The following is a 27043-nucleotide window of genomic DNA, read 5'->3' as shown; positions in this document are numbered from 1 at the left end:
CTTTTTGTCAAAAGTTATTAGTTGTAAAGATCATTACCTACTGATTAAAGGAACAAACACCAGGAAGATCCTAAGTCATAAACCTAACAACACATAGAATATGTAAGTCAAAAAAATTACAGAATCACAAAGATAAAATGACAAATCTACAGTCAGATTTGCTCTGTGTGGCTTTGTTCCATAGGTAGAAGGAAGAGGAATCTCTGCTCAATACGAGATTTAAAAAGAATGATGATTTCTGTTAAGAATGAGACAGAATTTCCCAGGGAGGCTGTAAGCTCCCCTTCTCTCTTACCACACAGAGTCAAGTGGGATCCATAGCCATAGGGGCTATACCCATCCTAAATGGTGGGTGCTACCTCTCCTGCTGTCAGCAAGGGGATTTATTCCAAATTAATCCTCTGCTTTTTTGAGTCTTTGAGTCACTTAGTCAGATTCAGACTCTTAGGTGGGACCATGTGATTTGCTGAGTAGATGTCACATGCCCTTGTTGTTGCTGCCGGGAAACTGGGTAAGAAAATATCTGCCCCTCCTTCCAACAAAACAGAAAAGAAGCAGTTGATATTCCTAGATTCTTTGGTTCCTTAAACCCAAATATTTACATATATCCTCCAAAACCATATAGATCAACAGCAAAAGCAAATGAAATCACACAGTCACCCAAGCTTAGAGTGTAACAGAGGCTAGAGAAGACTACAAATTTCGGCTTACGTGTAGGTGGGAGAACAATCCAGAATCAGTAGCACCAGATCCAGAGCCCATTCTGGAACAAAATCAGGTGGGGACTACATGGAAGAGAGGAGAGGGGGGGCAAGTGCGTTATGGGGCTGCAACACAGAAGGCATCACCCCCCAGAAAGAAAGCATCCTTCCCTGATGGGGAAATACTGAGAACCAAGTCTAAGACTAGAGGATCTGAACATTGGCTTTCCAAGAAAGAGGCCTGGAAAGTATTCAAGACCGCAGTGGCAGTTTTGGGAAGGTGCTGCCTCTGGGAAAGTGGGAAGCAATTAGCAAGATAAAGAAAAATAAGAACTCAAGTTCAGAAATTAAGGGTCCTAGAACCACCACTCTTTCAAAAAAGATGCCTTTAATGAAATAAAGATCACTTCACTGTTCCAACAGTAGAGGGCACTCTTGAACTAAGAGATTGAGAAAACTGCCCAAATGTCTCATTGCCCATCCTTAGAATCGCCTGATTGGGGCTGGTCTAGGAAAATTCAACATACTTAAAATGAACAGAGAAGTGCAACATTACTATAAGAAGAAAACAGTAAATGAGAATCAAAACTAAGCTGATGAAACCCTCTCCAGAAACATTCCCAAATAGTCACAGAAGTCCTTCATCAGTGTTTCTATTCAATGAACTGGATTCTAATCTATTTACTAGAGATTCAAGAAAATGCAGTAAAACAAGAAAAAGAAGTATAAGTGTAATAACTGGAGTGGAAGAAACAAAAGTTTCACCTTTCACAGATGATAAGATTGTCTACATTAAAAAAAAAACAAGAGAATCTACAAATCATAACAACAGGCAATTTTCATGAAGGTTGTTGGATACAAGATCAATATACAAAAATAGCATACCCATACACCAGCAACAAGAAATTAGAAAGCAAATTAAAGTGAAAATTTCCCATTTACAACTGCAATAAAATCTCTAATGTTCCTATAGGAATATATCTAACAGAAGATTTAAAAGACAGTTATGACAAAAATTACAAAATTTGCTGAAGGACATAAAATAACTCTTTTATTTATAAACTCAAGACATGTTACATATACATACATGTGTGTGTATTTATAATTTCTAAAAGGTTTACAATATGACATTTTATATATAACTCTTGATTAAATTATAATTTAAAATTTCTATTGATCAAAAGACATCATAAATAGTGTTATAAGAGAAGTCATAGACAAGAAGGTATTTTTTATAAAATTAAGTCAAATAATATTAGTATCCAGAATAAATAAAAAATTCTTAGAAATCAATAAAAGACAATATCTTATAGAAAAATGGCCTAAGCCTATAAATAGTTCACAGTAGAAGAAAACAAAATGGCTAATAAATACTTGAAAACAAATTCAGCCTTAAAATTGTCTTAAATTCACCAGTGAAATGCAAAGTAAAACAACAACAATGTACCATTTATTATCCACTTGGTAAAAATTAAAAATCTCTACAATGTTTATAAGGATATGAAAGTATGAGCATATTCATACACTACTAGTGGCAATATCTTACAAAATTGAAGGTGCATATATCTTAATAGCCAGCAATTATATTTCTGAGTATTAAGAAATCCTTGCAAACTATATACTCAGGGAGATACATAAAAGGATATTCAATGCAGCTTTATTTGTAACTGTGAAAATTGGAAGCCAATGTCCATCAATATGGTGGATATGTTAGCTGACTCGGTAAGTCATGATAAATTGTCTCTCTAAAAAAATAAGAAGCAAATATGGCAAAAATATTAACTTACATTATAATTGGGTAATAAGTAGATGGGTGTCTGAAGAGTATTTAATATGGAAATATTCCATAATCTTAAAATGTTTAAGTGTTAATAGATGACAATGAACTTGTTTCCCTACCCTATTCTCATCCAAAGTTATGACTCAGATGGTGTAATTATCAGTCAAATAGAGTATTGCTTTGGGCAGGCCAATTTGCAAGGTAGCATTGAGCATCTCTCAGTGCATTCAGGTGGAAACCCATTCCACCCAAGCGCAGCCCCTTCTCCCTCTCTTTATTATCAGCTCCCAGCACAGAGTCTGATACAAGATAGGCACTGACAAATTAATCAAATGCATAAAGCAATAAAAATAAAATTAGAATATAAAAAGATACAGATTTACTACAAGGAATCAAAGTAAAGTAAGGTGGAAGGTTAAAATATCCAATGAGCTCAGTCAGTTATAAACCATTTGATATCACCCCCCCAACACCCACTTTTTAATCTGAAGAAGAGGGCAAAAATCTTTAAGTGATATATTTCATCCAATTTGAAACAAGATGGTCTTTCAAAATAAAACCATGGAAAATCAACAGAGTTCTTCCTCTTAGATATCAGCTGAAGGCTATAGCCAAATAAAGAATATAATGAAAAAATAAGTCCATTAGAAGGGAAATGGCCTTCAGAGAAACTCAAGAAATCAAGAGATGAGAAAACTAAGGGAGGCATGGGCTCTGGGCACGAGGAAGAGGTGTCCTGGCTCATAAACAGACCTCCCGGGGAGGTTCTGGGAGCAGAGCTGCAGTACACTGAAGTCAGTGCTCCAGTCTGACTTATGACAGCCAACAATAACTTCAGCTCATTACCTGGAATCAGGTCAAGTAAGCCTGTACCCATGTCCCTGCTCCACCACTCTGTCACTACCCATAGCTGATGGGTCCAAATATCAGCCTCCAGCTCAGATCCCATCAGGGCTCTACCTTGGGATTTCTTACTATAGATGAATGAGAATGGGTCAGTCACTCTCCTGTGATAAGAACCATGGGATGTACAGTCCCTCCCCTCAGAGGGAGAAAACGAAGCCAACAGGGAGAGAATGCTGGTCCTGATTTCCAGTAGTCTCCGAAGCTCAGCTCTTCCAAGGACTTTCCCAGAGTTCCATGTGGTAATTCAAATTCTTTTAATAAACTCTCCTTTTGGCTCAAGGTAATTTTAATTGTGCATTGTTTACTTACAAGTGAAAAAGTCCTATTATAATCAGGTAATCAGAGTCTGAGGCCATCAATCATTATACTCTTATAAGTAATTCACCTTGTTCTGATTCCAAACACTCTGTACAACATTCTGATTATAGTTTGCCTTCCTTTTTCTTTCTTTCCTTCTTTTTCTTTTTCTTTTTTTTTGTTAGGCTGACATGACTGGTGTGCTTGAGCATTTTATTTCTCATTATAAATTAACTAATTAAAATACTGGCTTTTCTTGTGAGTTTAATGAGCATAAGTCAATCTCCATGAGTCAGATAAATTCTGAAGCACAGATAAAATGGTCTTTCTGGAAATGTAAAACTGAAGACCAGATGCTGGTAAATTTACCAGTATAACGCCATGCTGTAAGAACACTTGGAAGGTGGACAGCTGGCTTTTGCCCAGCACCACCCACAGTTTGCCACACATGCCCTCTCCAACCTTTAGCGGTTGTAAGTTAGAGAACAACTAAATGTGTTCTGCAAGATAAAAAAGGAAAAGAAGTCTGATATTGAAGTTATTATTAAAGCCATGGTATTAGTTAAAATGCCTATAAATGCACTAAGCCCTGTGGTAACATGTGTGAATCTGGGACAAGATGATATACCAAAACCCATGGAATCATGGTTTCTTAAACTTGGAAGAACTTTAAGGGTCAAATGCTTCTTTTCTGTTTTGTCGGAAGGAGGGGCAGATATTTTCTTACCCAGTTTCCCGGCAGCAACAACAAGGGCATGTGACATCTACTCAGCAAATCACATGGTCCCACCTAAGAGTCTGAATCTGACTAAGTGACTCAAAGACTCAAAAAAGCAGAGGATTAATTTGGAATAAATCCCCTTGCTGACAGCAGGAGAGGTAGCACCCACCATTTAGGATGGGTATAGCCCCTATGGCTATGGATCCCACTTGACTCTGTGTGGTAAGAAAGAAGGGGAGCTTACAACCTCCCTGGGAAATTCTGTCTCATTCTTAACAGAAATCATCATTCTTTTTAAATCTCGTATTGAGCAGAGATTCCTCTTCCTTCTACCTATGGAACAAAGCCACACAGAGCAAATCTGATCGTTCTTCCATATCTGCTGAATGCCAGGCCTTTTTTTAATGTACCACTAATTTACCCTCAAACTTCCCCAGTTGAGTAATTCTCATCTCAATATGTTCAGTTAATTTTGCTTCTTGAGAACATCTTCTCTTGGAGACTTCTCTTCTGCTCTAGTCTCCCAAGCTGCTGCACAGCTGGAACATTGGGGAGCCTTGTCCTGGGGATAATTGCCACAGCTCTCCTGTGAAGGATTTTCTATTTGGGGGATCTCTTATCTTTCTCTATCTTTGTTTACTCCCTCATTTAAAAAAATAATTAACATACAGTGTTAGATTAGTTTCATGTGTACAATATAATGATTCAACAATTCTTTACATGATTCAGTGCTCATCATGGTAAGTGTACTCTTCACCCCCTTTATCAAGTTCACTCATTCCCCCACCTACCTCCCCTCTGGCCACCACTAGTTTGTTTCTGTATTTAAGAGTCTGGTCTTTTGTCTGCCTCTTGTTTTCCTTGTTGTTCATTGGTTTTGCTTTGTAAATTCCACATATGAATGAAATCATACTGTATTTGTCCTTCTTGGACTGACTTAATTCACTTAGCATTATACCCTCTAGGTCCACCCTAGAAATCAACCTCGAGGAAGCTAGTGGGCAAGAAGTGGAAATAATAGATGAAATGGAGGACAATTTGAGTCTGCTTTTACTGCTGATCCAAGCCAAGCCCTTGCTAATTTCCCTAGAAGTTTAGAAGCAGTTCTCCCCTTCCATCAAGAGCACACCCGGAAACCCAGATACTCTAATCTCTACTTTTATCACCAAGTGGTCATGGGGCCTTGAGCAAGTCATTTAAACACTTTACATCTTAATTATCCCTTTAGTATCTCTTCCATGAATACTTATGGACTAGATGGGTAGATTAATTAATGAGAAATAGGATTCTTTGATTATCTCTGTGCTTTGATTTCCTTGCCTATACAATTAGGAAGATACTATTATATAGTATAGTATAGGAAGTATATAGTATATAGTATAGTATAGGTATATAGTGTGTGTGTATATATATATATATATATATATATATACTATATATAATGTATAGTATAGGAAGTTGCTATTAGTTAGGTTTTCTGTTACTTTTAGCCTAGTGTATTCCTTACTGATAGGTGAGTATTGACTGGTTATTTTTCTGTCTCATGTATTAGACGATGAGCTACTTCAGGAATGGGGTGTCTTTTATCTCCACATCCCGAATACTTAATTGTTCCTAATTCATAGTAGGCACTCATTATGTTGAAAGAATGAATTCAGATATGGGGGACAAATATAATTTCCTCAGGCCTAATAATTTTTGCAAGCCATTTGGATGAGCAATATGAGGCTTATATGTTAAGGTAATAATAATAATAATAACTGTGTAAGTGCCAAATATAGAATCAAATTAAATACAGATAGAAGCAAAGATTTCTGTAATGCTGTAAAGCTCTTGTTCCTGTGAAACCCTTCTATAGCTAAAAGATGCATGGTACAGTACAATCCACTGAGACCCACTGAAGACTTTAAGTAATTATAGCATTATGACAACCACATAACCTTCCAATATCATAAAGAGTAATACTAGTAATACAGGCTAATCATTAATGTACATGGAATAAAAGGAAATGTCAGGATCAAATAGAAATTCCATAATATTGACATTTTGAAAATCTTGTTTATTAGCTCATCAGTCCTGAAAGTTTGCACCGCTTCTATCCCCAGTGGATTAGCAATGACAAAAATTCATCCATAAGCTGAATAATGGTAGAAGCAGCCATATAATCACGGTAGTTAGAGACATGAAGGTTGTTTCAATTACCTATTGCTGTGGTGTAAAAGTTACTGGCTTAAAATAACAATCACTTTATTATCTTTGATTATTCTGTGGGATAACTGGGTTCAACCGGGTGTTTTTTTTTGCTTCGTGTGATGTCAATTAGAGCTATAGTCATCCAGGTACTTGACTCTAGACTGGAATATCCAAGATAGCTCATTCTCATGGCTGGCAGGTGGTTTTGTCTCTCATCTGGGAGCTCAGTTGGAACTGTCAAACACAATGCCTTGGCTCTCCTCCATGTGTCTTGAGCTTCTCACAGCATATTGGCTAGAGTCCAAGAATCAGAAGGTAGAAACTACCAGTCTCATAAGGTCTGCACTCAGATGTCCCAGAGCATCACTTCTGCCACCTTCTATTGATCAAAGCGAGTCACAAGGCCAGCTCAGATTTGTAAGACAGGTACATAGCCTCTGCCTCTTGATGGGAGCTGTGGCATGCATGCGCAGAGAAGGAAGGAATTGTTGATGACTACTTCTGGAGGCTAGAGACCAAATAAGTAAGTTGAAAAGGCTATCTTCAGAATTTTACCATGAAGACCTCACTGAGCATACCTGAATATGCAAATAAACCTGATTGTCAGATTGTAACTTGAATGGCTACTCTAATGAAGTTAGATTCTATAAAGACTTAGAGGGATGGTCTGAGTCAGCCATCAATCCACTGTGATGCCCAAACTTTAGATCTAACAAGCACTATACCAAGTGCTTTCACATAAATTTTCTTTTTTTTAATTTTTTTTATGTTATGTTAATTATCATACATTACATCATTAGTTTTTGATGTAGTGTCCCATGATTCATTGTTTGTGTATAACACCCAGTGCTCCATGCAGTACGTGCCCTCTTTAATACCCATCACCAGGCTAACCCATCCCCCCACCCGCCTCCCCTCTAGAATCCTCAGTTTGTTTCTCAGAGTCCATAGTCTCTCATGGTTCGTCTCCCTCTCTGATTTCCCCCCTTCATTTTTCCCTTCCTGCTATCTTCTTCTTCTTCTTTTTTTTTTTTAACATAGAATGTATTATTTGTTTCAGAGGTACAGGCCTGTGATTCAACAGTCTTACACAATTCACATAAATTTTCTTATCAAATTATTTGAATTATTCTGCAAGGATAGCAATAAAATAGTTTATTGTCACCCACCATTAAAACATTCCTGTGTCAAGGCACACAAGCCAAGTCAGGACCTGAGCCATGCCCTCAAATATTATTAACAAATGGAAAAGTGTCCCACCTACTTAGCTGTTTGGTTTCAATGTGCATCAGCTAAGGGAGGATACCCTAAATACAGGAATTACGCAAAGAGCAATAGGATTTAGGTTGACTCTAAAATCATTTCAGCAAATTTGGCCAACTGGAAACATCATCATCACTCAACACCAGCCAAGCCACCCATTCCAGGGAGCTCAGGTGGGTGATACAAGCTCACACAGGGTTCCTGCCTCACAGGGGAAAAGTACCAAGCCAAGACCAAAGCATGTCTTAGGAACCAGTAGTCACATTATCTGAAAAATGGAAAATTTGAATTCAGAAATTTCAAGAGAAGAACCAGTACCTCCCTTAATGGCTTGGTGCTCAAGGCCTGACCTGCCTAAATGCAGCCATTAACATCTCCATGTTCAGAGTTCTCTTAGTTAGCCTAGTATTCAGAGAGGCAGCATAGAAGAGTGGCTAAGACCAGGAGGCTTGGCTTTAGACAATCTCAGTCCAAATCCTGGCTCATCACTTACCTGCTCTGAGAGTTTGAACATGTTACTTGACTTCCCTTTGCTTTTGTTTTTCCCACCACAGAATGTAGATAATGTAGATGGAACAAAGTCAGAGTTTTGTCAGAAGTAAATGAGTTAGCACCCTTGGAATGGAGCCTGGCACATAATATAGGCCATATAAATATTTGCTATTATTAGTATTAAAGTTATAAGTTACAGAAACCCAACTCAAACTCAATTAAGAAAAAAAAAAGAAGGAAAATACCAGCACATATAAAAGGAATACCAACAGAACTTTTTCCACACCTCTGCTTAGCTTCATTTATAGATAAATGCTCCCCCAGCAGAAAGATGCCCTCTGTAACTTGCCACCTGGAAAATGTGAGGACATCTTGTCCCAAACTTCAATTACTATCCTAGAATGCTTTCTGAGTGGCTTGGCCTGGGTCCTATGGCCCACATGTGGACTTGTGGGAGGTGGGAGTAAGGAGGAGAATCAGCCCATTAGCATATGGCCTACATCCTACACTGAATGGGAAGCAAAAGGTTCTACAATGAATAAGATGGGGAATCAAGAAGGGGATTCCGGTCTGTCTCACTCCTGTTCCACGGTCTTTTCACCATATCACTCTCCACTTCACATTTTCTTTGTTGTTATCCTCATCACCATCATCATAGGGCTTTCTTTCTTTCTTTCTTTCTTTTTTTTTTTTTACTTTTTTCCCTCTGGAAAAATGTTCAACATCTGGGTGGTATCTTACCAAGAGACAAGCCACCACATAAGTGCCTGAGTAGAAAAGAAAGCAAATACCTTGCACTGCACTTTGAGAAAAGGACAAAAAACAAAAACAAAAAACCCCTCTTACTATTCATATTCAGTCCCTTTCCTCTGAAGAGTGCCAAAGGTTTTACAGACGCTAAATGCCCCAGTGAGAGAAATAAATTGAAAGAGTTTAAGCTGTGGCCTGAGCTCCCTATGGCTACTGTAAAGTAATCACTCCACACACATATGGATAAGTGCTCTATGCCAACAATGAAAACTTAACTGCCTGAACTATTTTTTGGCCTCATTTAACTTGTCCATTTATGTGACTACAGATGCCTTTCTCCTTAGAACTATAACATTTTAGAGCAGGAAAGGACTTTACAGATCATTTGGTTCAATACCCTCATTTTGCAGATGGAAACAACTGGAACCCAGAGAGGCTTATTAGCCAGCACAAGGTCACATAGCAGGTTCAGTGCAGGTCCAGAAGTAGAACCCATGTCTCCTATTTTCTCATACCATGCCTTTTATGAAAAACCACACTAAGTCCAAATAGCTACCCCGTGGTCCAAAACACTATAAATTTCTTTCTTCTCCAGTCAAGTGAATCACATAAGCGTTTGGATGACTTCTAGAAACAAGAAACATTTATTATAAAATTTTGACAATATACACTCACCACTACCACTGGGAGACAATGAAATTTGGTCAAAATGACAAGACAGTAGTTACGGCTGTCCTTGTAAGAGGTCTACTTTTCATACTTCTCCATCAACCGGCTGTAGTCAGTACTTCTTGGCTGCCCTCAAACTGATACAGGCCCCCATGGGCATGTTTCTGACCCAGCTCATATTCTATGCCAGAGTTGGCTCTTCCCTGTAAAGAAAAACTAGCTTTTCTTATGAGCCATTATCCCAGGACCATGCATGGTTACATATGCATATTTAAATAAGGGCTTCTGAGAAATAAGGTCTTAAAATTGTGTTTATACTAAATCTCATTTACAAAATTGGATCTGCTTGATATAGCTTTTGTTGTTGTTTGTTCTGTTGTTTTGGTTTCTGGTTGGTTGGTTGGTTAATGGTCACAGATGCAGTCCAAATATTATACATGGAAAACCTTACTTCTTAGAATGAATCAGCTACAACTGTCTATTCCTACGGGCAATCATAAAATGATTTTGTAAGAGATAATCATGTATCTAAGGGCCTTCTGATAATCAGTGAATTCGCTTTCCATAACGAGCTTCCAAATTAAGTGAAAGTTGCTTCAGAATTCTCGAGAACAAGATAGGAGGCCAAAGAAAGCCTCTTAACTTACTAATTAGATTCATGTTCTTATCCACATTTCCTGTGTGTCTCTCATTACGTTTCTGTGCCTCTAATGACTCTATCCATGCAGTAAAAGGAATATATGTCAGAGATGCCCTACACATGCAACTGTCCCCATCTGAGACCAGAAGAACACTGCTGATGGCTGAGGTCTTTGGGCCTCCCTCTCACCCCTTCCACCCCTGGTCACTGTTAATTCCTTGGAAAGAAATATAACCAACTCTCAAGAGAAACAATAACTCTAGTTCTAGAGAAGCTAATCTAGTCTCAATGTATATAAATCTCATTTTTAAAGTTAAGTCATTGATATCACTTTTAGTTTCAACCTTACTGTTCCCTATATTACAATTTTTAAAAATTTATCTCAGTCGGGGTGCCTGGGTGGCTCACTCTGTTAAGTGTCTGACTCTGGATTTTGGCTCAGGTCATGATCTCAGGGTTGTGCTGGGCATGGAGCTTGTTTTGGATTCTTTCTCTCCCTCTGCCCCTCCCACCCCACTTGCACTCTTTCTCTTTCGCTCTCTAAAAGAAAAAAAAATTATCTCAATCTGTGACTTATGTGGAAGGAATTATCCACAAAGTCCTTTTCTCTAGTTAAGGTCAGGAGTGACAAGTGGTGTCCAAACACTCTAGCTCTGATTTTCAGTATGTTCCAGAGATGTACGCTGCCAGTTTAAGGAGGAAAAGTATGTGTGTTCTTCACATTGGCCCCAAATAAAGTGGGTTGGCTATCAGTTGAGTTGTGAGAAAAGAAACAGACTTTCAAATGCCATCACAATATAATGGATGTTATCTAAAAATTAAGATAAATGCATCTGACTAATGTCTCTTTAATAACAAAGCTATTCCTATATTCTGATGTTTTTTTGTTAAGAGGTAACTAGAAGTTTAAATTTACATTATGATTACAGCCTTTCTTTTATAAGTTGAAGCACATTACTTTGGTCTATTGAGCAAACTCATTCGTTGCCTTTTAAACATTTAGACATTTAACTTTTAGACATTTAGACATTAGACATTTAACTTCCACAGCTGTACAGTTGGCAAGGAGCAAAAGAATATTTAATATTAAAGAGAGAATATTCTAAAGCATCATGGCATTCTATGGTATGGAACACACTGTAATTAATGTACATTAACTGAAAAAAGAAATTACATATGGAATTAGTGAAGGAAAAGGTGCTCATGTATTTATTTCCTTGCTAATATGCAATCAAATAAGACAAACAAATAATTCAGCAATTCAAACTAATAAAGGACTGATTTTCTAAAAGATTATGTCTTCTAATGCATTCACCAGAATAGAACTCAGAACAACTTTTGGTTCTACAGGTCTTGAAGCCCTAAATCAAATAAGCTTCATTTATTTGAAATGAATATTTCAAAGAGGTATTACCTCTCTTTCATTAGAATTTTGTGTTCCAGGGCGCCTGGGTGGCTCACTCGGTTAAGCATCTGCCTTTGGCTCAGGTCATGATCCCAGAATCCTGGGATTCAGTCCCGCATTGGGCTCCCTGCTCATCTCTACCTTTCCCCCTCCACTCATTCTCTCTCTCTCTCTTTTGCAAAAATAAATAAAAATACTAAAAAAAAAAAAATTCTGTTCCACATCAGAAATAATCCATTCGTTCAAGAAACAGTTACTGTGCAATGGCCTCAGGCACTGGAGATAGAGCTGTGACAGTTTTGCCCTTTAGAGCATTGAGTTTAGCAAGAAAGACAAACAGGAATGCAAGTAATTGCAACCAAGATGAATAGCGTTAGGATGAAAGAAGCACACAATGTCATGGACACCCCCAAGGGACCTACCAAGTCATGGGGACTGGGAGTGACAGTAGGAAAGGAAGGTCCTCTGGAGGAGGTGACATTTCAGATAAGATTTGACAACTCCACAGGTAAGATTAAAGGTACACATTGCATTTTGCTTCTTCAAAAAACTCCACTAAAACCATATTAAAGAGGCTTTAAAAAATAAACCTATAAGAATAAGGAGAACAGGAAAAGGGTAACTGCTCCTCCTCTCTTCCAGCAGGAAGCTAGAAATGTACTCACTAGAAAGGGTAAAAGAGAAAGTCATCGATCAAGAACATGGTTCAGTGACCATACATAATGGGAAGATTAATACTGATGTCCTAGCAAAATCTCCTGCTCACTCCAAGAACACAGGCACCAGCCCTTCACCTGTCAGATGGTCAAGTAAGGGTGCTTCCTCAAGGGGAATGTGACCAGCCCAAGAGGAAAGACTACTGACACCAGGGCTTCTGGGGGGGGGGGGGAACATCAGACCCACCTAGATCTCTCCAGTAAAGCTCCAAGTCAGTTAGCTTCACTCTCAGGCTCTTAATCATGAACAGAAAAGCAAGGTTGATTATCAGATATATCAAGAAAGCCTCTAGCATGGAAGATAGATACCGTACACTAAAAAAACAAACAGAAACAAAAAAGCATTTTGGAGGAAATAGAGACTATACACAGAGAAAAAAATTAAGAAAAACAATCATTAACATCCCTAGATAGATAAGATATTACAGGTTCGAAATTTAAAAAGGATCCTATAAAAACAGAAGAATTCAAAAAAACAAAAAACAAAAGAACTCAACAGTAGGGTTGAAGAAAGAGAGAGTAGATAGTAAAGGCAAAAATAAAACAGAAAGACAAGAAAATTGCAGGACCAGACCAAGCAATTCAACATCCAAATAAAGGATTTCCAAAAAGAAAGAACACAGAAAATGGAAGGTAAAAATCATCAATGAAGTAAATTAAGAACACTTCCCTGAATTGATAGATAGGAGTTTCTAGACTGCTGAGTGTCTGGCCCAGCTGACTCGCACAGCACTTATCATGTACACATCGATTACTGTTTTAACTATCTTATGTATATAAACTTGCTTAATCGTCATGGCAACCCCAGAACACGGATGCCTTTATAATTAGCATTTTACAAATGAAGAGACTGAGGTACAAAATGGCTAGGCAACTTGCCCAAGATCACACAGCTGGTAAGAGGCAGCACCAGGATCTGAAGGCAGGTAACATAGCCCCGGGACCCCTGACACGATACTACCATGCAGGCGGGAGCACCATTGTAAAATTTCAGAATACACTGCAGACAGTTCTATATGATCTTTTAAAACTAGGGGTAGCTATTCTTCCTATAGTGCACACAGGGCTTCATCCTCAACCAAGAGCCCAAGGGGAACCCCATGCAGACTCCCTTTCTCACCTCCACACACAACTTTCTTCCCTCCGATACCCTGTCCTACAAATTTGAGTCACATCGGAAGCTCTAAATTCCTATTCCTGCTTCCCAGCTCAACAAGAATACTGCTCTACCCTTGGGCTCACCACCCTGCACCAAAGCCGAGAGAAGTATCCTCAGAGAGTAAGTCAGGGGAGAATGAAATGCTCCCCTCTCATCTCAAGGAGCACAGAGCCACCCAGTTGCTACCCAACGCTTGACAACAGTTGCCTACTACATTTTGCCTAGTTCTATAATTATGCATGGCAGGACAGTAAGTCTGAAACCAGTCCTTGTGTGCCTGAAGATATCTTTATTTCATCCTCCCATTTCAATAGTTCTAGGTTCAAAATTCTATCAACACTTCAATGTTATATTCCTGCAATCCAGTGTTGCTGTTGGAAAGTGAACATCAACTTGATTTTTATTATTTTCCCTATTTTTGCAACTGTTTCCTTTATTTCTCCAAATAATACAGCTTTAAATTCCTGCTCCATTTGTTCCATCAGGTCTGCTCCCTCTGATATAGGTAGGTTGCCTATGTCCTGTCATTCTTCATGATACTTTTATTCTTTAGATGTGTCATGATATTTTTCAACTGGGACTTCAACAGTAGCATTCCTGAGACCATCGGTTGCCTCTGCTTTGATGACTACAAAGGTGGCCCATTGAAAAGAGAGGGTCAGCTGGTGTCTTCACTGTGAGGGAGGAAGATCGAGTTAAGCGCCTCTACTGCAGGTCTCTGGGCTTAACTGCGCTTGTTTTCGTTGGCATTTCTTTTTCCTTTAGATGCACCACCTAGTTCCTCTGTATCCGAAACTGCTTTCTTGAACTGGAGTTGGGGGAGACAACTCCAGTCCCCACTGGCCACTGGAGCTGGCATTACAGATTTCAACACTGAGATCAGAGTTTCAGGGAGGTAGACTGTTGGTATAAAATCATCTATTAGGTAGGGCCCTGGTGTTTTATTTTCTGTCCTGGACTGAAAACAGCAGGCAAAGTCATTGTAGAAAATCCAACTTTGAGCATATACTCCATGTTTGCAAACACAATAGACAAGACTCATTCAGCTCCTGTCTAAGCCTGCCCGACCGAGATCACAGCTCCCACCCTGGACTGGCCCAAGACTCCCTCTAGAGACTTCCACCTTTGTCTTCTCTCTTCTCCCCCTTCCCATCTCCCAGCCCTCTCCTCCACTAGCCCATCATTTTCTTTAGAGTTTCTCAAAATTCTGATACAGTTTTCAAGTCTGCCTCTGGATTCATTCTGCCTTTCCATGCCTTTGCTGGAATTTCCAGATTTCAGTGCCAGTGGAATGTTTTTAGCTCATCACTTTCATGGAAGCCAGAAGTCCACCCTGCTCAGGGATCATTCTGGGGATACTCCCTGTGGACCTTCCAGCCCAATTAGGTATGCTACAGCAGGCTGTGGGAGACATAGACCAGGCCAGTCTCACAGGAGGAATCAATGTTAGGACCTGCACTGTTAGAACATCTGGCCAGAATTACTAGTGACTGTGAGATGGGGTGGGGCATTTTCATTTAAGACACTTCCCACCCTGACCCCAGGCAGACTGCAAAGTAGCTTAGTTCTAATGCCAGACATTTCTCAAAGGAAGCAAAACATCCAAATTTCTGGTAATGATGACATGCGTCTATATCTACATAGTGCACAACTCAATACTTAGAATTTTATCATGCTTGTAAGTACCTATATTTCCATATCACTTATCTATATATCATTACAGAAATTATGAAAGTTTGTCTTCTTTAGAAAGATGAGTGGAAGACAAATTTCTTTTGTATGGTAACAAGTCATGGTGCTCCAAAATAAATATATTTCTTTTATCAGTAAAAAATAGCAGTTTCCTGCTCTACAATCAACTCTCATTATTCATAGTAATGTTCTATAAAGTTGCTGCAAACACTGAATTAGCAAATACTGAACCATTGCTCTTAGGGGAAACACGGGATTAGATTCCTGAGAGCCTCTGCTCACAACATTTTCATCAAACAATCAGTACATCATATGGTTTTATGCATGCTTCTCTTTAAAGACATTTTAATATATATTGTTATTCATTAACAATGAACATAGCCAACAGCATTATAACTCATGCCTGAAGTAAGCTTATCTAACGTATTTTCTCTGTAAGTCACATCACAGTCTTGTGCTTGAGACATTAGACAGTGCTTTAACATTATACTCGCAAGCCATTTCAAACAGCAAAATCATCAACAAAAAGCACCCAAAAGAATACAAAAATCATGGCACTAAAAAGACCATGAAAAGGACACTCATGTACAGTATGAGAGCTGAAATGAGAAGGCAGAGCCATGCTTTGTTCCACCTCGGCTGGAAATGTGCACATCGGGTGGCTCAAATTTTTCACCACTCTATGTGTATCCATGAATGACTCACCCTAAATACTGATTTGGGGGTTACAAATAAATTTCAGCAAGTAGGAGAATTTGCAAATATGGAATCTTGAATAACGAAGATTGATGATATTATTAGTGCTTGTATAATGATGGGGAAAAAACTTTTTGTTAAAAGAAAGGAGTCTATAAAATGCCTTGTAAAGGGTATTTTGTTGACCTTGGTATACCCCTCACCCTCTCACCTCCACAAACAAACCTCTTGATTAACTAAGAAATGTTTTGTGCAATCTGCAGCAGTTTAGAGCCTACTAACATTTTATGCCGATCTGGTGGGTGTCTAGTAAAGAGAGCTCCGAAGCCTGTAGCAGGTAATCCAGTGTCCCTGGAAACAAGACAATAATTTTTAGAAAACATGTCAGACTGACATTTATAAACTTTCAAAGCCATATAAAACTAATTTGGGGCTGAATTTTTTTATCCTTTTTTTATTTTTCATTTTTTATTTTAATACCAGTGTAGTTAACATAGTGTTATATCAGTTTCAGGTGTACAATATAGTGACTCAGCAGTTCCGTACAAAGAAAGTACTATTTAGATTGCAGTTGACTAATAATCTAGTTATTCAGGCTGCTAAGACAGGGAATGATAATAGTAAAAATATGGCTTTAGGTAGGACTGATCAAACAAATAATGGTGCTTGGCATTGAGAAATGGCTTACTGTTTTATATTAATAATTATAGAATAAAATTGATAGTACCTATTATTGCTCAAGCAATAACTCGTCAAGCACCTGCTTCAACTGTTGATTATGTAAGCAAGAATAACCATGACGGTGCGAGTAGTCAGAAACTGATTTACTTGAGAAACTGCTATATCGGGGCGGGGTGGGGGGGCGCCTGGGTGGCTCAGTCGTTACGCGTCTGCCTTCAGCTCAGGTCATGATCCCAGGGTCCTGGGATCGAGCCCCGCATCGGCCTCCCTGCTCGGCGGGAAGCCTGCTTCTCCCTCTCCCACCCCCTCTGCTTGTGTTCCTGCTCTTGCTATCTCTCTCTCTGTCAAATAAATAAATAAATAATCTTTAAAAAAAAAGATAGAAAGAAAAGAAAATGCTGTATCAGGACCACCAGTTATTAACGGGATTGGTCAATTTCTGAATCCTCCCTCCAATTATAACTTGTATAACCATGAAGAAAATTATTACAAATGCATGTGTGGTTACAGCTGGGGCTGAATTTTTATGATAGTTTCTTAAAGGTTATTCATGTTTGCAACTTTCATTCACTTTGCAAAATAAAATGTCCCGACAAGTAAATGAAAAATTCAGCATTTTGTCATTGTTTTGACTGCATTTTCCAACAATTACAACACAAAACAAGATGAATGGAAAGACTTTTCCACGGAAAGACACTGTGCCAAGCTGCAGGACTACAGATATGAAGAAGAAACAGCTCCTATTCTCTAGGAACTATCTCAGGGGAAACACACATACATATAAATAACTAGAATGTAAGTCCAACTGTTTTACAGAACATGCTAAACAAAATGCTCAGAGGGCAAGAATATAAGAGCAATTAATCCTGATCAATGACAGCTTACCCTAATTCTTACTGCTTGTCAGGCAATATTTCTATGTACATTTCATACTTCTTTTCACCTAAACTTCAGAGCAACCTATGAAGTAGATACTTTTATAATTCCCATTATATAGGTTGACAAGCTGAAGATTATAGACACTATTTCACAAGTAAATTGCGGAGCTGGTGTTCAAACCTAAATAGTCAGAACACTGACCAGAAAGAAATGCATATAGAGGAGGTAACATTTTAGCTGGACCCAGAATGGGTAATGCTGATTGGCAAACAACTGAGGGAAAGGGAATTCCAGACAGAGGGAATGGCATGAACAGAAAGCATGGAAGCTTGAGATACGTTCATTGTGATTGATGTGGTACTGTAATGTGTAGCTGGGGTCGCTACACCTCCTCGCTACTCATACAAGTCCCTTCCTGCATGTGTATGTTCTGTAAGCAAAGGAAAGTAGTAAGAATACCTTTCAATAATCCCAGAGCTCATTGTCTCGTCATTCAATAAAGCCTTTCTCTTTGTTTTAGCCAATTCTCTGTTTGAATAAACTTGTGCCATTTGTTCATGTGTTTCTGATATCCAAATCTGGAAAAAAATGGAAGCCACATATAAGAAAAACACATACGTTGCCCAAAACAGTCAGTTACTAAAATATTTTTTGAAGTACATTCTGATTTTAATTATTGATGCTGTTGACATTAAAAAATAAGTACCATCTCATAGCAGTTCAACTATTTCATCATAAATATGTGAAAATGGCAATTCCTTACTATGTGTTATTGGAAAGTAAAAAATCAAATTGTTTGTTTCTATGAAATGCATTCAACCAAATACTAACTCTATGTGCTTTCTACTTTCTTCTCAAAGTTAGTATATTTTAATTTCCCTAAGTAAGAAAATGTTTGTAGCAATCACTTTGTAAATCACATTGGACTCAGATACCAGCACCACTGCCACCATCATCCATTCTCCATCAGAGGATTACTCAATGAATTATCAAGCACTTATTACTATGAGAAAGACCTGCAAATTGTAAGATGTACTCAAACCAATTGAAGAAGCATCATGAGTAACATTTAGGGAATCTTACAAACAATGGATGCTGAGGATTCAATATTTTTTTCCATTCCAAACTCTAGAAGATCATGAATGTGGAGGTTCACAGAAGAGAAGCAGAACTCACCACTACCAAGAAAATCCATTACTTTCTTCAAACCTGAAGACATCCAATGAAGCCCTAGTCACATTAATCCCACCAGATTTTGTTTAAAAAAAAAAAAAAAGGAAAGAAAAAGAAACCTCTGTTTAGATATTTGGAGACTTTAACTGAAAAATATCATAGCTATAGTCAAACACCTTTGGTCCACTTCAGGTTGGTATAATAAAGCTCTGCTATAACTAGGAAACGATCCTACTCAAAGCAATTTTAACTATAATCTCTGGCCCTGGTTCCCTGGTCTACTCCATGGCTCTGTAGATCTTTGGCTTCTCTGACCACTGCTCTCTGAGACTTCAACCTCCTGAATCACCAGCCACCCAGCCCAATTTGCCAGCTTTGACTCCTATACCCTTTGCTCAACTACTCTTCCTCATAGATTCCCAGATTCACAAGTCAATGGTAAGAGACACTGTATTGAGCTTCATATTATACACTTTAACAAAAAATAAGACATTTCTTTTGGGAAAAAATTACTAGGCACCATTTTCATGTGTAAGATTGATCCAAAGGCACCTGTCAGTGCCTTCCACAGGCTAATCCCAACAGAAAGCCAGAAGGCAAGGAAGATCACTGAAGCTGTCCCTAAATGTCAGCCTCCGTGGCACAGAGCAGGGTTGAGACAGGGGGAAAGCAGATCTGGAGGGAGAAAGGAAAAACACTTGGCATAGTTTATCTTCATTTTAAGGAAGGAAAATTGAGGCTGAAACAGAATAAGCAAGGCCCAGGTAAACCAGTGAGAAAGTAGAAGTTCCACAATTCAAAACGTTGCAGCCTGACCCATTCATTCATCAATCCAAATCTATGAAGTGCCAGGCTAGTGTAGGAAACAAACTCCAGAGGCTCCACTGACTAGAGCTTAGTGAGTTGCAGTAAATCATGGGGATAATGGTAATGACAACAGCACATGGCTAGACACTATTCTAAATGTCTTCACATTAAATGCTATTTAATAGCATAAAATACTATTCTCGCTTCACACCTGAGGAAATAAAGACATGGAAAGTTTCAGACTCTTGATCAAAGTTACAACCTACTAAGTGGTGGAGCCAAGAATGAAAGAGAAGCCATCTGTCTCCAGGACCCACTCTTAACCTCTATTTCCTGTATCAGGGGCAAATGTCCCTCAATTTGAGACCACCCATCTTTATCAGTATTAGAACCCCAAAATTTTAGCTAGGGACCTGGTGTTTCAGACTACATTTTCTAGTCTCCTTTATTTTTTTTTAAATGTTTAAAGTTTTTATTTAAATTCCAGTTAGTTAACATACAGTGTAATGTTAGTTTCAGGTATACAATATAGAGATTCAATACTCCATACAACACCCGGTGCTTATCACAGCAAGTTCAGGTCTAGTTTCCTTTCTACTTAAATATGATGAGTGACTGGTTCTGAACAACGAGGGATAAATGGAAGTAATTTATACAACCTCCAGGAAAGGTCCCGCTTCTGTTTTTCTTTTCCTCCTACATGAAATGTGGACATAATGACAGGTTTCTGGCAGCCATCTTGGGGTCTGCACAGGGATGGCAGGGTATAAAGCTGGAAGGAGTAGGTTTCTGACAAACTTCCATACCAGTCCTGACCTGCTATCATCCAGACTTTTTACATGAAAGAATAAAACCTTATGTGAACAGCCACTGTTGATTTGTGGTTTCTGTTGCATGTGGGCAAACCTAATCCTACACCATTTTAATGTGAAAAATCACTTTGGTCTAGCAATGTTCATAACCTGACATAAGGGTGGATAATTTATAAAAGCACTAGCATATGTTTAAAAGTCTTTTGGGCAATATATATATATATATATATATATATATATATAGTCACTCGTCATATTTGTGATATATATATATCACAAACTGGAGATTGGCAATTTGGTATGTGAGATTGCTAAATTAACACAGCACAAACTTGCCGGATAATCACTAAAATTTCCATTAAATTTGCATAATAAGTTCTAGCTTGAGTCAAATGGTAATATAAAAAATATCTAATGTGTGTTTAGGAAGTTCACTTCATAACATCATTCTTATTCCCCATTTTCCTGAGTATCAATTTTTCTTAAAGTCTCAACTTCTAATCTTCCAAGATGAACTCTTCCTCTATGTGTGGCATTTAAGAAATCCCAGTAGTAGAATAGTGACTGTTAACTGGGTAACTGGTACAGGGAAAGAGAAAGTCATTTATAACTTCCCCTCAAGTTCCACATTTGAGGGTAACCAGACTCTTTCTGCTGAGGATGACTTACCCCCAGAAGAATGTCTCTTGGAAAGATTCATTTTAGTTGATCGCTAATTGACATTTCTTTCTTATGTTGCTTATAGGGTCCCCAGAAAGCAGACTCCTCTGACCCATACTTTAGGAAGTGCAGATACTTTCCAAGTCAAGTTCCCTCTGTGATGCCACAGGCTGCTTCAGGAGTAAGTCCGAGCTCAGTCAACCAAGGTCCCCAACTTCAGGGTAACAGTTATTCAAATTCCCTAAGGCCCCACACTACAGCAGGAAGTAGCTTATCCCATGGGGAAAGGAGGGGTGGAACTCAACATATACATTCTCTCTAAAGGACTCCTCCAAATTGCAAATACTCTCAGCCAGGTCTCTTCAATTTCAATCTTTTCTTTCTTTTTTTTTTATCTTCAAGGTGGATGAGAGACCAAGAGGCTTGGAATCAGTTACCGCCCAAATGCTTTGCATGTTCTATGTGACAGATTTGGCACCTCACTTTGGAATAAAGAACTTGGCATCTATCATCTTAGATCTTCAGTCATATCTGAAGAGTTTTATTTTACCTGTTAAGTAGCACTTCCCCTACCAATTGTAGCTTTTTTGTACCATTGCCAAAAGGTCATCATCATCAACAAGTAATATCAAGACCTCATAAAAAGTCTTTATCTTTAAAAAGGGATGATTCTCATTTCTCAGCAGTTTTGCTCTTGGAAATTCTGGCTCTATTTTCATGTCTAGGAAAACTCAGTAGTAGTTCCATACAGAGATTATTTAAAGGATCTCAGAGAATCAGTGAGGCTCCCTCCCCATCATTATTTTGAACAACTGGGACACATGGGGTATGATCAGAAAAATGATTTCATTCTTTTTTTTTACTACCTGTTCTATCTTTTCTTATAATCACCTCAGATAACAAAACAAATCACCTCGATAACAAAACAAAAACAGTCTCACTTAAGTAATGAATGTTGGTAGAATAATCACAAGAGGGCCTTTTAGTTGTCTTGTGATCTGAGGGAAGGAAAGAACAGAGCAAGTGAAGAACTAGAAAATCAGCCAACCCTCCCCACACAGACAGACCTCCCTGGCCTGGAGCAGTCTAGCTGGAGGAAGAGAAAATCTTTCACCTTAAATGAAATTCATCATTTTGATGAGATACTTTAATTACTGAAATGGGACCAATAGACTTGTTATGATCAGAGAGTGACCATAAAAATTATAAAATCTGCATAACATTTTATCCAGGGTTATAGAAAAGAACTCACTCCACAAAGTAAGGTCAATAGACAGTGGAGACAAAGAATACAGGTGTGTGTGCGATTGCATCTTTTGAGTGCCATTTGTTCAACATAACAGTGCACATGCTTTGGCAAACTGATATACTGAAAAATTAAAATCTGGTTTCTCTAAGAGTTAAATGAGGCATGATTATTACTATAGAAAAAGAATTATGAAGGGGAGTGACAGGACCAAAATGGCAGACGCCTACATTCATTCCTGTCCCAGATCCCTAAAAATGACAGAGCGGATACGCACTTGAATCAATAAACCCATAGCTGCATCAGTAGACATGGAAAGTACACTCAGCTGGCCTAAATTTATACAGAATTCCTGGAACAAAAGAGGCAGGTGCACTTGTGCTGATGTTGGAAAAGACGATCCAAAGTAGAGCCACGAGAGGATGCTGGAACTAGTGGCATCAACTCCAAGCTCAGAGATGAGAGAAACCTGAAGCAAGAGACCCTGACTCCATCATCCACTTGCCCCAAACATCTTCCTTTTTCCTGGCTCAAGTGGTTCTCCTCCAATGGCATTTAAAATTATTCCATCTACAAAAATTTGATCCATATGCCTCTTTCAGGTACTTAGATCTGAATGCAAGAAGCATCTGTAAGTATAGTCTTATGATCAAAACACTATTATACTATGTCAATCAAAGAAAAAAAAAATACCTGAACCAATTAAGTAAAAGATAATTGAATTTCTGAGGTCTGGTATAATTATAGCCCTTTATATCCATTTTAGGGTCATTAATTTTTAAATGTCATATTTTCATCCACTAAAATAGCTCATATTTGAGACTTGCTTGGCTATCCTTTACCGATCCAGAAAAAGAATGTGAGCACACTTTTGTACTATTCATTTATTTACCATTTTAAAGTCCAAAATGACTGTAATGCTATTAATACTAATATTAGCGTTGTCCTGTTAGTTCCAGAAATGCCTTGGCACTGATCCATTAGCTGTATAAGAAAAATCTGTTCAGTAAAATCACCCATGGTTTTCCTTGTTCCTTTATGTCTGATAAGTTCTCACCTTCTATGACACAGCATCAAATGTACTCTGTACTTAATTATTAGCAGTTTTGAGGAAGTTTCCTTCCTCAAAAGCAGTCTTACATACTGATCGTGACAGAGGTAGTGTTCTGAGGATCCTTGGGTGAGGGACTTTACAAGTGAAGGAACCACGAGAGAAGAGCTCCTGAGCATTTTAGTTTGCATGGGACTCACTCTGGTACAGTTAAGCAGCATCTGAATAAAGTTTAAATAAAATACCAAGACAAAATGCTATAGTTTAAAATACTATTTCCCATAAATTGCTTAGACTCATAAAACCATCAGAGAAAGTCAGTGGCTTGAATGAGTGCTTGTCTGGGAAACTGCATCCTACGCGCTCTCCTGAAGCTGGAAGGACCACTGGGGTAGGAATTCAATTATGGCACCACTGAAACCTGCCTGGTATGTTTCCAGATTTCACCAACTAATGGTTCCTTTAGATTCAGCTCAGGAGCTTCGCTGTGGCCACCTCCACTAGGAAACCATCCCTGATCCTCTCCGCAACCTATTTCAGTTCAGGAGTCCCTCTCCACATCGTGATCTTCTTCCTATCATAGCATCCATCATACACTTTGTCACTGTGGTTGTACACCTGCACTTTCCCCACAGGCCTGTGAGTTCCTGATGTACAGTGACCTTGTTTTGAATTGTTTCTTACCCCAGCACTTAGCAAAATAATAGGGCCTCAATATATATTTGTGGAATATAGTCCTTTTTCCTCCTTTCCTCCCTCCATTTTTTCTTCCCCTCCTTCCTTCTTGCCTTTTCTTCTTTCTTTGTCTCTTTCCTTATTTCTTTCCTTCATTCCTTCCTTCCACAAGTATTTATTGAGGACCCACTCTGGACCAGGCACCATTCTTGGAACTGGAGATACAGCAGAGAACAAAACAAACCAAAGTCCCTTCTCTCGTGGAGCTAGTATTCTAGTCAAGAGACATATGCAATTAACAACTAAAGAAGTCTTAAGTATATCCAGTGATTTAAATGCCATGAAGAAAACTAAAGTAAGGAAAAGGGATAGGGAGGGATGATGTGAATGGGCTGCTCTTTTTTATACAAATGGGCAACGAGCTCACTGAACAAGTGGGACTTGTAAGTAGGTACAATCAGAAAACAAATCTGTTCTTCCTCCATCACTGCCCATCCATAGACATTTGGAGAGGCGAATTCTTTTTTATGCTCCTTGATAAAATATAGGACAATTGCCAGGACCTGTGTGGCCACTCTCAGATAATACAAACATCTTCTGGCTACTTCTGTCCCAAGAGAAGTCTCACTGAGGTAAGTAAAATCCCCAGTACCATGTACTAGCCAAAACTTCATGTGAAATGAAAGACTCATTCCTGTAGTTTAGGTCAGCTTTGGCCTGGCATACCTCAGTGGGAAAAGCAGGCACAGTTGGCTTCTTCTCAATTGTCCCCCTTAAACTTCTTCCCTACTCCTCAATTCCCTCTGGCTTCTTGAGGGTTTAAGATGTGGGATATGAGGAAGGAGAGAGGCAAATGCAAGAAAGGTAGAAGTATACTCTTGTTTTCGTTTCCTCTGGGTATGTCTGATGTCTGACCCTCTCTGGCACTGATGGATGTTCAAAGCTGACTTTTTTAGAATGTTCTGTAGATGTTGAGATCACTTCTGGAAACATTCAGTGGTTATGTTCCATGACACAGGATGGCATTTTCTGGACTTAACTGTCCTGCCTCAGCCCCTGGAAGCCAGTCACCATCCCTCCCATCCCTACATGAGAGGCTCTTGGGCAGGTTCTAAAATGGCTCTTTGTCATATTTCTCTTCTACATCTGATCCCCAAAAGCCACCTCTGGGCCTAAGTACTCAATTATCCTTGTCTCACCAATGATGTACATGTAGCTAGTTCCCCTCTTTCTGCTCTGCTGCTTTGGAAAGATCACCAGCGCCTCATATCTATAACTTCACCAGGCACCCTTCACCAAGCAGATGAGATTCACAGTACACCTTTTCCAAAACCCTGTTTCTACTCTCAAACTCTTCTTTTGGTTTCTTGGATTTCAATCCTCTTATATCCTTCATGTGAGTACTGACCTAAGGGCACCATCTTCGAGGGTCTCACCTAAGTGGCCTAATATTTCACTTTGGCACATGGGACTATGGATTTGTTTGTGGCCTTTTGGAGTCTCAGCCAAAATAAAGACAAAGAAAGGCCTATTTAAAATCCTGTTACAAATAAACAATGCTCATATTAGCCCCAGTAGCAGCATTTAAGGGCAAGGAGAACTTCATACAGTGGAATAGAAATACTGATGGTCAAAAAAAATCAACCACTCAGCAGCATTACCGCAAAAATCCAAAAATGCTAAGAAGACATGTAGGAGAGGAAACAGATGGGAATGGGGCTAGCTAGCATGTGTGTGGACATAATTCAGGGAACAAGACAGGGGTTATAGATAAGACATAAGAAACCAATGCCCCAACACATGCCCAAGCCAGAGCAAAAAAAATAATCAGGTTCATTTTCTGCAAGGAGGATGCAGTGTTTGGGGGGTAAAAAGGCCACTACGCTGGGAGTGGAACCACTTGGCACTCCAGGAGACAGTTTGAGAAGTATTTAAGATCTTAGACTCTGGAACCAGAGGGTAAAAATAGGTTTTAATTTTTAATACACTTTCTTGCTGTTTGACTTTGAACAAGTGATCGAGCTTCACCTGGCCTCAATTTCTTCATTTATACAATGTGGCCACTTAGAGTGCTAGCCTGAAGAGTTGTCCAAAGGATGAAATGAGGCACTGTTCATGTAACCATTTTATTGAATTGATCCTATCCCATCAGTAGGATGCAATCATGAAGCAACTTCATTTTAATCAAGCTGCCTCTTCCCACATGGATGACTAGTTCTTTCCTTTCACTTAATGGAAATTTTACGCAAGTCCCATAACTTTTCTAGGCCCCTCAATCTTTTTTTTTTTTTTTGACAGTTGAAATTTTTTTATTTATAGAGAACAGCAATTTTATACTTAACAAACGTTGGTAATTTTGAATACTCAAAATACTTTAAATATTCTTTTTTTTAAATTTTTTATTGTTATGTTAATCCCCATACATTACATCATTAGTTTTAGATATAGTGTTCCATGATTCATTGTTTGTGCATAACACCCAGTGCTCCATGCAGAACGTTAGGCCCCTCAATCTTGAGAAGGATCTCATTTTAGTTATGAAATTTTCCAGTCCAGTGAAATCATCAAAATTGCTAACTGTATTAGATTTAAACTTCTCACCTTCCCAGCTGGGTGCTACTTTAGGCATGGAATCCTGCAGCAGGTGGGCCTTGCTGTTTCACAAGTGTCAAACACCTGGACCCTACGCCCTCTAAGTTCCAGGATACACATATTAATCTCTCTTATTTCCTTGAAACACGTCTCAACTGAGGAAGAAGGGACATGCATCCCACAACTAAATAAATCCTTGAACTCTAGTCTTCAAGGACATAATCACTCATACTGGCCTAACCTAGTTTAGAATATCTTAGCAGGTCCTGCCTAGATGGTCTAGCATCTTGCTTTAAGATGTGTGTTTTTCACCAACTATTGAGAGTATTCTAGTATTTAGGTCTCTATCAAAACTCTGTGGCAAGAACAAGAACTCAACCATCCTTC

At 38.7% G+C, this 27043-nt stretch overlaps 1 protein-coding gene across 1 annotated transcript in view; it reads right to left on the bottom strand.

Annotated features, from left to right (window-relative positions):
• Window positions 1-27043, bottom strand: part of CFAP95 (cilia and flagella associated protein 95) — a 71597-nt gene that overhangs the window by 20339 nt on the left and 24215 nt on the right. Inside the window, exons 3-4 of the mRNA XM_021694363.1 lie at window positions 18100-18218; window positions 16363-16431 (exon numbers count right to left, since the gene is read on the bottom strand). Of these exons, the coding sequence (XP_021550038.1) occupies window positions 16363-16431; window positions 18100-18218 (188 nt within the window). The remainder of the gene's footprint in view (window positions 1-16362; window positions 16432-18099; window positions 18219-27043) is intronic.

The sequence above is a fragment of the Neomonachus schauinslandi genome, chromosome 13 (genome assembly GCF_002201575.2).
Source record: "Neomonachus schauinslandi chromosome 13, ASM220157v2, whole genome shotgun sequence".
Taxonomy (NCBI): Eukaryota; Metazoa; Chordata; class Mammalia; order Carnivora; family Phocidae; genus Neomonachus; species Neomonachus schauinslandi.
The sequence above is the reverse complement of the archived record's forward strand: the minus strand, read 5'-3'. Positions and strand labels throughout refer to the sequence as shown.